This window comes from Dermacentor andersoni, chromosome 4, assembly GCF_023375885.2.
Source record: "Dermacentor andersoni chromosome 4, qqDerAnde1_hic_scaffold, whole genome shotgun sequence".
Classification (NCBI taxonomy): Eukaryota; Metazoa; Arthropoda; class Arachnida; order Ixodida; family Ixodidae; genus Dermacentor; species Dermacentor andersoni.
This window is the reverse complement of record NC_092817.1, coordinates 6,219,504-6,233,172: the sequence shown is the minus strand read 5'-3', so window position 1 is coordinate 6,233,172 and position 13,669 is coordinate 6,219,504. Positions and strand designations below refer to the sequence as shown.

Here is a 13,669-nt window from a genome sequence, read left to right as displayed (position 1 = left end):
TGGTGTTTTTGTGGAGGCTAGCAGAAGTAGGCGGACCCTTGCGTTAATGCTGGGCTGCAGTGTAGCGTCAAGTAAACGCGACATATTTCGCTATCTGAGAGCTGTCAGCCGTCCTTTGCTTGCAGAAATGAGCTGCAGACGATTGAGGCATTTAAATGTAGAGCTTCATATTTGTGCAGAATACATAATCAAATCATGGTAAAACTGTGTTCGGCTTCCTTCCAGCTAGCTTTCCGGATTTCCTGGAAAAAAAAAAGTGCGATAGGGATTCTCGTATACGCATAATTTTTCAGCCGGGTCATCTAGCAAATTAATGCCTAACGGTTCTTGTGCTATACTGTGACTGCTAACGCTTTTATGTGAAGGTAAAAAAAAAAAAAACGTTGTATGTGACGTTTCCATGGGAAAGATAATTCCGTCAGGCCTATGCAAATAACAGAAACAGCTAACCGGGTGGAGGAGGGTTGTTTTACTTTCCTGGGGACGTCGTGTCAACTACAGAGCATAGCGAAATAAAGGGGACGCTGCCGGAGCGACTGTTTCTGTAAACCAGCTTAAACGAATGGTCCTTTGTTTCGTCGAGACGAAGGAAAGATGGTGAGGGACACGAATGGCGCGCCGTTCACCGACAGCGTCCTCTCTCTCAGCGACACTGAACTTGGCGCGCGCGCCACGGACGGTGAAAGGCAGCGCTCACGAGCGTGACTCAGCGCGGCCCCCTAATGCGACGCTATAAAGAAGCGTGACACCCTTTCTGTCATCTTCTCGTTTCGTATGCGCCATCGCACCGGCCGCGTAAGGTTCCAACAATAACCGAGCCTCACCAGTTGGAAGAATGGCGCGCACCACTTCATTCGGGCTGCCCTCGGGTCTTCCGTTTCTGAAGTTCCAGCCAGCGTCGGTGCTCGCTTCATTAAGCGGCTGCCGTAAATCAGAAGAGGGGCAGAGGAGACAAAGCAAAACTGAATCGGAGAGACGCAAAACAAGCGGGGCAAACCACAGCCGCCCACGACATCCTTCGCTGCCGCCGCGTGCCGGCGGGAACGCTTTTCGCGCCCAGCGCAAGATCCGTCAAGCGCCGACCTCTCCTCGCGAGGGAGAGAGGCGGCTGGGAGAAGGATCGCCTGTCTCTGCACTCCGCTTGTTTTTCGCTATCTTGTCCCCTAGCGAGCGGCGCGGTGCCGAAGGATGCACACAAGGCGGGCCCAGGCGGAACTGGTCCCCGGACTTTGCCGTCGTCTGCTAGGAGTGGAAGAGGGAGGAGGCATAGGAGTAGCAGACGACGCCGGCGGCGCGCAACTTTCGGAATGTGCGTTTCGGAAGTACTCTGCACCCCTCTTCACTGCGCGCAGGCAACGTCACGGTGACGTCACTCGCGCCGTTGAGACTGGAGGGCTGACGACGGGGAGCAAGTAGAGAGGGGGCGTCGGTCGGATCGCCCTTTCCCACCGCGAAGAAAAACAGGGAGCCGTTCGCTTATAAACGCACTTGCGGGGCAAATGGATCACTAGGGCGTTGGTAGGAAACCCACGCGGCGTTTCGCGCGCAGATTGCAGTGGTTCGTCCACGCGCAGGTTGGTACCCGGCGTTCTCGTCCGCCGTCGACCGTCCACTTGACGCCCAGTTGGTTTTGTAGTGGTGCCCGCTTCGCCGGCACAACATGGGAATCGCCGTAGTGCCGTGGCTCCTCAGCGCGCTCCTCGGAGGTGAGTGTGTCTTGGCTGTCTCGTATCGCGTCGTACGCGCGTTATCTACCGAGTTCGAGAAACGCGTTAGTGCGCGTACCGTGTTTTGCTTCGTCGCTTTCAGCGAAGGCACAGAGCTATCGGAAGACAAGTGGGTTCTTTCGGACAGCGTATTTGCCAATGTTTTATTTAAAACATTACAAGAAACTTTGTTTCATTTTGTTTACCTGATCTATCATAATCTATCATCTATAGAATATCAAAATCAAAGCGGAATATTTGAGAAAGCAGATCTGTTTCGCAGCTTATTTTCCAGATAACCATTCGTGTTCCACAGATGTCTATAGAACATGATGTTTTAAATATTGCACGCATATTATATATATGTAGATTTGTCCAAACAACATTACAAATACATAACATGGATAAGTCTCATCCAGATCATCTTACTGTGACGTTGTAAGAATATCGCAGCTGGACGTATGTGACCTCTAAAAGATGCTCACTTTAGGCATGTCTATAGAACATCTTGCTGGTGTCTTTTTCAGTGTGTGTTAACGCGCTATGCTTGCAGGTGCCACGGCAGATGTACTCAGGGACAAATTCGATGTAACGTTCACAGCAGACGCGCACTCCTTGCTGGGCACGCGGAGCAATACTGACGAAAGGCATCGAGAAATAGGGAATGGTAGATGAAGAGCTTCCGACTACCGTTTCAACAAATCAGACAACATAATTATGTCGTAGAGAAATGGGGGAAAAGGGCCTGCGGGGGCATCTATTCGTGTCTGCATGGTGAGAGAAAAAAAAATATTTTTGTCATGTTGTTACGGCATACGTTAGACGTCACGTGATCACCAGCCCAACGCCATAGCCACGGGGTACCACGTTTTGGAAAAAGAAATGATCTGGAACTTTTCGACGCCTTCACTGTCTAACCTGAGCTTATGTAACGTCCGCGAAATTTAAGCACCACACTCAATGTGAAGGACATTTCATGCGCCATAAATGCCGGCGGCTAAGAGCAAGAACTCGCTCACATTTCCATGCGGCGCTGAACACCTTCCGATTTTTAGGATTGGAATGGCCTAAACGAAGTCGCCTTGGCCCGCCATGGTCTTTTCCGGACGTTACCTGCAGCCTCAATGTAGCCCACCTACCGACGAAACGCACCATTTCAGCTGCCGAAGCAAAGTTTATTATGCTGGACCACTTGAGCACTGCATGTGTTTCAAGGTCATCTACAAGTGTACACAGACGGTTCGGTGTGCGCACAAACAGATAGCTGTGCAGCGGCATTCTGCATACCATCCCTTGATGTGTCATGGCCTGGCCGACTGGATCGCGTAGTTTCCTCTACTACAGTAGAAAGCGTCGCAATCACCGCGGCTTTGCGGAAACTACGGGCCTTTTCTGCACGAGATGTCGTGGTGCTGACGGATTCCCAGTCAGCATTACAGAGATTACATCGGGGCCTACCTCTAGAGAAACTTACAAGGCACTGATTGGCGACCTAACGAGCAAAGGATTTAACATAAGGTTTCAGTGGATTCCATCACACGTAGGAATTGATGGAAACGAGGAAGCTGACGCCCTTGCACGCCTAGCGCTGACATGTGTCCCAAAAGTGAAAGCTTCACAAGCTTTTCAAACCCCTAAGGGTGCAATCCGCCTTCCCTTTAGAGAGATGCACAAGAATCCACGCGAATCCTGTGTGACTCATGGATTTACACGCGAACAAGCGACGCCGTACACCCCAGCTTGGTTATTCAAGACTGGGCTTCGCGCTTCCCCTCTCTGTGTTTTCTGTGGTGACATTGGCGACATCGAACATTTCATTTGGCTATGCCCGCAGTTTGACACAGAAAGAAAAGCGATGGTCGACAACCTACAAAAGAGCGGTCTCACGCACAGGACCTTTGAAGACGCCGTTTTTCCCGGAGGGCCCGCAGCATACAGGAAGAGAGCGCAACGACTGCTGATAGCCTTCCTGCGAGACACGGGGCTCATCGACACCTGGTGACACACCCCTGATCTCAACTCGAAGGAGGATTAGGCGGAACAATTGCCGGCTATGTATGCCAGGCTAACCCCGCCTGCTTCAACATTACCACCATCACCACCACGCCATAAATGTCGTCGAATACATTATTTCCAAATGTCTAGACGTATCAAATATTAACTAGAAAACTTTAATTACAGTCCTGTTGCGTTATTTATATTTGTTGGATATTTATTCTTTCATCATTACCCGCTAACATTGTATAATTTCTTTCCACTCCTTTGTTTCTTCTAATTCCCTGTATCCTGCCCTCACGCAGTAATCCTTCGGGAGCCTTTTAGATAATTGAAAAAATAAATAAATAACACCCATACGGCCATATTAAGCAAATCTTCAAAAAAAAAACAAAATGTAGTCAATCGATATGACGTAGCGCCTGCATCTATGCGACGTCAGTATGTAATGGATAGATGGATAAACCTTGTCGCGGTCTTTTAGCGCGCGTTCAGTATGTGATGTTCATAAAGAATCAAATTATAAAGTAGAATGAACGTCAATAAGGCATCCGGCTACATGATATATTAAAAAAAGTTCACCGACGGTTACTTACTCCCTAATACGAAATTTGAACGCAGCTCTATACGTATTTATTAAACGGAAAATGAAACATCGACCTAATCGTAGCAATTGCTACCAAGGAAGCCCGTACGAGTTCTTTGAATAAAAAAAAACCTCGCAGCTGAAGAAAAATTCGTCCTGATCCGCGATTCGAACCAAGGACCGCCGTTTTTCCCGGGCAGCCGCTCTACCATCTGAGCTAACCACGCGGCTCGCAGATGGCAAGGGGAAGTCCAACTTATCAACAACTCGAAGCAAAGGCAAGAGTTTGACTAATAGTTCTGAAGCAACCTGCAAGGTGGAGAGAAGTAAATAATAATGGGAAAATGAGACATCCATCCAATCGTAGCGTGTTAGTAGAACTTCCTTGAGATGTTATGACGAGACGTAGAAGAATGGATAATACCTAGATGTTGATAGGATAACACTGGGGTGGGGACGCCCTTACGGCTACAAGTTCGACAACAATCCTCGGTCGAAAAAGCAAATTTACGCAAGGTAAACTCGCCACAAAAGCGTGGTCTCGCCTTTTGTTGTTATTTGGGCATATTTTATTTTTACGATATTAACTTATATGATCCATTGTAGCAGCGCTCCGTAAACGATATACAAAAATGAAAAAGACTGGATACGTTCTTTTATTTTGTTTAGTGCGCCCTGCTGCTAATGGGTCGGTTCCAACTTGCCCGGTTCGCCTTTCTTGCGAGCCATTTAACGAAGACTTTGACTATTTTAGGTGGCGACGGCTAGTGCTCGTCAGTCGAAGGGCAAACATCAAGTTAACGAACCAATTGGAAAATGCGAAACGATAAACTGAGTTTATGACAACAACAACGACAAGAAGCTCTTGCAAACGAGATGTACGAACTTTTCGATATCGGATAAGTTTATCATCTTCGCGTATATTTCAATCGCTATGGCAAAGCGTGCTGGAGTTATCCGTAGAATTTCAGCAGCGGCAGCTCTAACCACCGTACGCCTTAAGAGGAAGCTTTAGCTCGGGTGCTCCTATCTAAATACATGTAAAAGGAGAATTCGTTTTTCTCGGCAACCACTGCACCAAATTTGACGGGGTTTGCTGCATTTGAAAGAAAAGCTTAAAATCTAGTGACTGTTGGTTTCGAATTTTCGATTTAGGTCGTCAAGTTTTTATAAAAATTTGGCAAAAATCAAAAATTTTCAGAAAACGAAACTATCAAGTTTACAACTCCGTAACTCAGCAACAAAAATAATATCGCAATTCTGTTAATTGCATCTAATAGTACATCTAAAGCAGACAAAGTTGATGTGCTATACATGAATCTCAAAAAATTTAGTAATCTGGAAATACAGCTTTTGCAGAACCTGTGTAAACAACGTAACAAATTCACGTAAGGTATGAAATGACATATCAAATTTGTCCGCTTTCAATGGTCTAATGGATGCCGTTTACAGAACTGCGATATCTATTTTTCATGCAGAGTTATGAATTTGTAAACTTCGTTCTTGTATTTTTTTCGAACTTTCGAATTTTTGAAAATTCGTTTAACAAAACCCAGGACATAAATCGAAATTCCGCTTCCAACAGTCACTAGAATCTAACTTTCTCTTTCAAATGCAACAAATTTCATTAAAATCGGTCCAGGGGTTATCTCAGGAAAACGTTTTTGCGTTTTACATGTATTTGAATAGGCCGCGTCGGAGTTGGGCTTCCTCTTAAAGCTTCCTCTTAAGAGGAAGCTTTAGCTCGGGCCCAACTCCGACGCGGCCTATTCAAATACATGTAAAACGCAAAAACGTTTTCCTGAGATAACCCCTGGACCGATTTTGATGAAGTTTGTTGCATTTGAAAGAGAAAGTTAAATTCTAGTGACTGTTGGAAGCAGAATTTCGATTTAGGGCTTGAATTTTCCTAAAACGATTTTCAAATATATGCCCGTTTGAAAAAAATAGAAGCACGAAGTTTACAAATTCATAACTCTGGATCAAGAGCAGATATCGCGGTTCTGTAAACGGCATCCATTAGATAATTCAAAGCGGACAAGTTCAATATGTCATTTTACATCTTACATGAATTTGTTATGTTAGTTACAACGGTTTTGCAAAAGTTGTATTTCCCTATAATTAATTTTTTTTATATTCATGTATAACATATCAATTTTGTCCACTTTAGATGTACTATTAGATGCAATTCACAGAATTGCATTATCATTTTTAGTGGTTGAGTTACAGAGTTGTAAACTTGATAGTTTCGTTTCTTGAAAAATGCCGATTTTTGCCAATTTTAATAAAAAATTGACGACCTAATTCAAAAATTCGAAACCAACAGTCACTAGATTTTAAGTTTGTCTTTTAAATGCAACAAACCTCGTCAAATTTGGTGCAGTGGTTGCCGAGAAATACGAATTCTCCTTTTACATGTATTTAGTTAGGAGCACTCGAGCTAAAGCTTCCTCTTAACGAGGTGCAAGGTGCCGTGATTTTAACCTTATTAAGATGGTTCATTCTCGCGCATTTGTTCACGAACACGTTACACCACATGACTCTCGGTCTTTGATAATGATAAGCAAGGTTTCTGTGGTTCAACGTTTCACGAATGTGAAAAAAAAATTCTATGTGGGGGCGTGCCCATTTTACTCTGCATGTGTAGGTTCACAGCTTGTTGACACATGTTGTTATCGTGCAATTACATGCAAATTTCGACAGAAACATTCCGAAATGATGCGAACACCAAGCTCAAGCAATTATTCTGTGAAGAACAGCGCCCGAAAGTGACGGGCTGCACTGGAGTTCGCGCTGTACTGCCGAGCGCCCATCGAAAGCAGCAGTGACGTTTCTACCTGGGCTGGTTTCTCGTACGGATGACAAGAGCGCTTTTGTTGCTCTCGGTGCACTTCCTGCTCCAAAAGGAGTCTGTCGTCCAAACCAGACAATGTGGCGTTAAGGTGTCTGTCGTTCTGTGCGGTAAGCAGGGTACTCGCAGAGGATGTCCCTGACAGTTGTGGTCATCTTGTAGGGCTGTCTTGTGGAGATAATGAGGTGTTGTGAACGCTATCTCGAGCCTCACAGTCTGCGTATTAAAGTCGTACTCTTCATACTTTCGGTGGAATACCGGAGAATTCCCCGCACCGCTGCACTGGGCAGTTGGTACTTTTTTGTTTTGAATTCGTGTTTTATTTTGAAGCATATATGAACTGTCTCAAGCCTCAAAAGAGACAATCAGCATTAATTAACACAAAATTGAAATATGCAACACGTTGCACCTGCTGCATTATGCACAACGCGAGATGAAAGGGTCTCACACGGTGTACTGCATTGGCCAATTCGTATGGTGAATTCCCTCCAAAATATGAGCGAACTAGCTGAATTTAGAACCATCTGAGAACATACTTCGGGACTCGTATTGGCGGTAAGCGCGAATGTTTAGTAACCGCAGGCAAACGAAATAAACAACAACTGTTGCAATAATTATCGATATTGACGTGCTTCCACGTCATTGTTGACTATTGCGGGTGAGTTTTCTACGCCATTAAGCCAAGAACAGCGCAGTCGATGTGTTTTGTGAAAGATAAGTCGTTCGTTCCTGTCATTGCTGCGCGCGCTAAACTGTTAGCGCGCACGGCGTGCCCACGAAAGCTTGGCACGCGGGAGAACGGGACGCTGTTCAACTCTTTTTCTATTGGCTGTAAAGGTGATGGTAAGCGCGTGCATCAGCTGCGTACACCGCGAGTGCGAAAGATCCTTTCTCCTGTGTGCCACATCTCGGCTGTGCTCTTCTTACTCGGGCCTTGTGGAGTTGAAACCACCTTCGTGAAATGCCCGTTCAAGCTAGCACTGCTCGATGTGTTCGTCGAGCCACTCAGATGAGAGAATGATTCGCCGCTGGTTCCGCAGGCGAGCTGCACCTGCAGTGCCACCGGATTCGTGTAACCGTGCAGACATTAATTGCACTTGTTGCTGTCTGTGCTCTTGCGATACTAATCCACCCGTCTGCACTGATGCAACACTCTGCAGGATTCGCCGTCTCTTTCCCGATTCACGCAGCGCCGTCCGCATAGCGCAGCTCCATCGCAGGCGTCGACGATGCGAAGGCAGCGCGTCACCAACGCAAATACCGGTTGCTTCGACCTGAGTGGAAACAGGCGAGACGGAATGAGTGATGCTGAAAGCGTCGAGAAGGGGCTTATGTTCTTCGACTCGCGTAATTATACCAGCGTGCACGTCTTCCAACGCCACGTATCGAACTCGCGGATCGCGCTGCATTCCACTGGTTCGGCCTCGTCCCGTCGGAGCGTGCTCTGCGCTCGCGCGAGGTCGCTGCAGCGCCACGTGCTCGCTCTCTATTTCAGGCAGTCGCCGCGCCCAACAACAACACTGCCCGTCTCCACGACCCGAGGGTGAAGCGGGCTGTGTGCAGCCATCCCCGCGCGCGCAATCAAAGACTGCTAGATGATCCTCCATACTTCTTTCCGCTTTCTCCGGCCGGCCGATGACGCATGTGTGTTGAAAGCGGTACGCGCTTACGGTACATTCGACTGGTCGGTTCGCACCGATCTCTAGACTGAACCCAGAAAGCCCCACTCGAACGTTCAGCTGCTCCGAGCTGCGTGATCGGAACATTCTCTCGCTCCCAGCTCGAAGGTGAGAGCGCCTCCGAGCGGGAACGCCATGAATGAATCAGAGAGCTCGTGTGTTCCGGCCGAGTGCTCGATATCGACCGACCGAGTGTAATCTGCACCGCGAGAGCGCCATTAAATAAGGTATACAAACCCTCGGAGTTTGGAAAGTAAATGGGGTCCCGTGGTGAAGGCATGAAAGTAAGTGTTCTGAGGATTAAAGTTATGCCCACTCTCTCATTTGACGCGGCCAAAAGTGATTGGTCTTCTATGTCGCCGGTTCAGTTGCGCATAAATTGTCCGCGAGAGCTATGTCGTGGGTCTTCGATACATCCATGTTGTTAGCCTTCTCGAACAATGCATTTTGTTTCACACCCTGCTAAAAGCGAAAGAAGGTATTGCTGTCGCACTGCTGCACTTACGCGCGAAATGATAATTTCTTACCTTCTCGCTGTCATCAGATCGTTCTGGACCCTTCCACTGCGCAGCATGGAGGCGAGATAACACCAGCGGAGATTAAAGAGCTCCCCTCTCTCGCTCGGTCGTCGTGCCAGAAACGGCGTGTAGGGCGTGCCAGTCGGTCAATAGAGGTAACACGCGTGTGAGAGAAAAAAAAAAAAAGACGCATATTTTTCCGTAAGACGAAGCATCGAATGCGATAGCAAATTAGCGGACAGTCATACGAACTAAGGATATTACTTTTATCGACCATATCAAGTTGTAAACATTTGCTTGCCAAATAAATTAATGAACATGATGTCAGCGCACTATTGGATCTTGCCGTTGAGTGCGGGAGTTGGCCGACGTTGAGGAGGATGTTGGGATGAAACTGAAGGTTTATTTACATTATTTACAGGAATAATACAAAGTCATGTATGGCCGGCAGCAAATCGGAAGCTGTGGCCCATGGCAAGAAGCGAAAGAAATTAATGAATGAGGGAGTGCTTCTCTCTGCTCTCTGTCTCTCGCTTTTAACGCCTTCGGTGTCTCGGGGTCACATCATTTTCAGCCAATCATCGACCCCGCTCAGGTATTGTCATTTTCCTCCAATGATAGGCGCCCGTGCAAGTGCCGTCACATTCGGCCAATGGGGGCGCTCCAAGGTCTCCACTGTCGGACGGGTGACTTGTCACCGGCGTCGCCTTGGGGTTGCCACTTGATCTGAAAGCGCTCAGCTTGAGAAGACGGGTTGTTTTCGAACGAGCTTTCAGAGCTGCAAAACAGCTTTGCTCGGGACCAAGATTACCTGGAACCGTGCAAGGCTCCCGTTGCACTTTCGGGAAGAGTCAAGCAGGGGTGCAGACAATAGCTCGACGCGCGGCGTCTCGGATGGGGGTCGTCAACTTGTCTGACAGGTCCGGGAACGTGTTAGATGCGCTTCTGCGCACCTTAATTGGAATGCGACGGCGATTGGATGTGGTCGGGGAACTCGAGTGATGACAGCAAAAGGGTCCATATCTAACAGCGCACAGCAAACATGGAACACATCACACTCGATGACTACGGACACTCGCTGTCAAAGCACTGGCGTGAGGAAATGCAGCAGCAGCGAGCGAAGTGACAATCGTACTTTCTAGAGTGTATTAGAAGACCATTGTCTAGTACACTCTAGTGGTGCATATCGCGTCAACGCAAAGCGAGCGCCGAGGACACACAGCACGCATAAAGCTACGAGCTGCCGACCTACCTAGACTCTGCCCCCAATGCAGATCGCTCTCAATCCCACTCGACCGCGCGCAGCCCCGATATGCGCAGTTGCAGCAGGAAAGAACGCCCCCCCCCCCCCCTTGCCCCCGGTGCCTCGTAACGTTGGGTGCCTCGCGTGCGAGAGAATACGGCGCGCTTCCTCGTCGCATTCGGCTCTTTCGCCCGGGCGAGATTGAGCCGCGATAGCCGTCTCCCCTCGCACATACAGCGTACGGCGCGCGGTGACGGTGTTATCGCCCTTGGAGTTTATGCGGAGCCTCTCGGCGACAGCAGAAATGCGCTTGGAGTGTCCATATAATTGCTGTCGCAATAAAACGAGGGCAACGCGCACAAGACACTATATTCGATAATATTAAGAACGAGCAATTGTAGCTCCGCGTTACTATAGCATTGACAATGATGGAAGCAAATCGCATTCGGAGAACCTAGCGCAGCTTCGGGCTAAGGGAATCGCGGCACAATTTGTTGAAGAGAGCGCAGTGTGCCAAGACCGTTCGCTGGGTTTCCATTTCATGAAAACTTCTCTCGAATCCGAACAGCATCGCGCACGCTTCATCCAAGGCATCTCCGAACGTATAATGTGACGCCACAATTGCGTCCTTAAGCGCTTGCAAGAGCAGACCGGGGAATCGTAACGTTTAATGAGCCGCGTCTTCATTAATGCGCCTTCGCCGCCTGTCTGGATGCGAGACGGGAGAGGACCGTTGCTCGTTGATGACACGAGCGTCCGACGCTCGTCGCAATTAGCGGCTGCCATTGAAGCTGCCGTGGTCGCGCGGCCTCCGCGTCGTGTGCCTGCCGCCCCGCGACGGGCAGGCGCCCCGTCAGCCCTGACAAGCCCGCGTCGCACAGGCCTTGGAGCCTCGTCAAAGCTTCGGCGCGTCCAGCGGCGGTGCGTCGGTGAACGCTTCTTGATTTGGGGCAGCGCTGCTGACAACGAGGGGTGGCGAGCACGCGAGACTACAGCGAACAACGACGAGCCCACAATGCTCTAACTTTAGAACCTCGTACGAGTCCACATGTGACATGCGCGATTTGACGCAGCTGCTTTACGTGGCCAGAATTACACGCTCGTGGCTCAACGTTCAGACGTGAGTAAAGTGAGAGTGTTGCTAGAACTTTGCGTGCACTACCACACATCCCTTCAAGATTGACCTTTAGCTCCCTATTTTGCCCAAATTAACACATTTAAATACTTTCTTTTTTCCACGCACCATTGCTGATTTGAACTGCTTATGTCAATCGCTTCATTAGAACACTTTGTGGCTATTGTATTCGGACTTTTAAACTTTCTTTGTTGTTGGCATGCATCGTGCATTGTTCTTTTTCATTTGTTTTGTCCTCCCCGCATGCACCTGGATCCCGCAGTATATGTGTTAAATAAATAAACGATAGGATGCGGTCGTAGTTTGTTACGCTTTCTTTTCGGAGCAGGCAGGCTTAGGTTGAGAGTGAAACGAGGAGCGGCGGGCCAGATTGTTGTGCGCTGCCTCCCGAGGGAGATAATCGCCACGCCCCCCCTCGCCGCGTTGCGTCGCCCCCGGGACGTCCGGTATCCTTCCTCTCGGCGGGATCAAAGAACCGCGCGCGCGCGAAACTTCCGCCCTGTCTGGAACGGGGCGCATTTGTATCCCAGACCCTCGGCTTCAGTGATGGCGGGACTAGCAATTCTCTTTCGCCACTTTTGCGGTGGTGCTTGCATAGACGCTGAACTAAGCGGCACGTCCTCTGCTGTAAGCCTTAGATGAGCGCTTAATCCATAAAAAGGGAAACACTAAATAATTAGGGAATTACAGGCCGATTAGTCTGCTTTGGGTATTGTGTAAGATATGTTCATTGAGACAATTTGAAATGGAATCCGGGCAACACTACAATCAAACTCTCTTTATATAGCTTTTATAGATAAACAAAAGGCGTTTGATTCAGCAGATATAGCAGCAGTCACAGAAGCATTGCATAGTAGAGTAGCACAGGAAGCATACTGAATATTTTCGCAAAGCATTATGAAGCTTCTGCAAGTACCGTGATTCCTCGCAAAAAAAGAAAGACAATGAAAAAAAAAGCGGAGGACATTACCGATTAATAGGCATCAGGCGGGAATGCATAATCTCTCAAATGATACTCACTGCACGCTTGAAATAAGCATTCAAGCTGTTAGACGGAGAGGGATTACACGCATGTATCAACGGGGAGCATCTCATCAAGCAACGGTTTGCAGATGCTGTTTTCAGCAACGCGGCAGACAGCAAATGATTGAGGTCCTTAGCCGACAAAATCCGAGAGTATATATGCGGAATAGTATAGCGTAACGTTTAATAGACTGGAAAGTGAAATAGAATTCGTCATTGGTAGTCATCCTCTGTAATTTGTACATGAGTGCGTCCGTCTAAGTCAATTAGTTACTACGAGGCCCGGATGGTGAGAAATAAATCTGCATGGGATGGAGCGTATACAACTGACATTACCAAGTCCTACGCGGCAGTAGCTTACAGTTATCATTGAAAAGAAAAATATGCAATAATTCAAGGGTCTAATCGACAAAGAGAACCGTTCTTAAGGGCTTTTTTGCCATTGGACGGCTGCTTTCGCTAACAATAGACCGTTTTAGTTTAGCGTCTGCAACCGCACGTAATTGCATTACGTAAAGAAATATCGTCGTCCTCACTGCGCATGCTTGGAACGTTATTGGGTTTCTGTGGTTTACGCGCACTATGACAACGCACATTTGAGTGTTTTAGTTTAGGGGAAGCAAGCGGCTTGCGCACGCAAGAACTAGGGGCGCCGGTACTGCGCATGCGCAGTACCGGCGCCCCTAGTCCTTGCGTGCGCAAGCCGCTTGCGTCCCCTAAACTAAATCTCTCTATTCTTTGGCGAGTTTGACGTCCGTAATGTTTACGGGCGCTAATAGAATTGTCGGACATGGCGGCACCCATGGCTCCCGCTTCAGCGTGAATTATCGTTATGGCAACGCTCTCACCCGCGTTGATCGCCAGTAACTATTGTAATGACATTTCCATTTCTATAAACTCAGCTGAAAGGTTAGTTATGAGCGCATTGCACGT

The 13,669-nt window shown here is 48.1% G+C and overlaps 1 protein-coding gene across 1 annotated transcript in view; it reads left to right on the top strand.

Moving 5' to 3' along the window:
* The first annotated feature begins 1,242 nt into the window (after positions 1–1,242).
* Positions 1,243–13,669, top strand: part of LOC126535748 (uncharacterized) — a 62,816-nt gene continuing 50,389 nt past the window's right edge. The window contains exon 1 of the mRNA XM_050182530.3: positions 1,243–1,706. Coding sequence (XP_050038487.1) covers positions 1,661–1,706 — 46 coding nt within the window. The 5' untranslated portion in view covers positions 1,243–1,660. The remainder of the gene's footprint in view (positions 1,707–13,669) is intronic.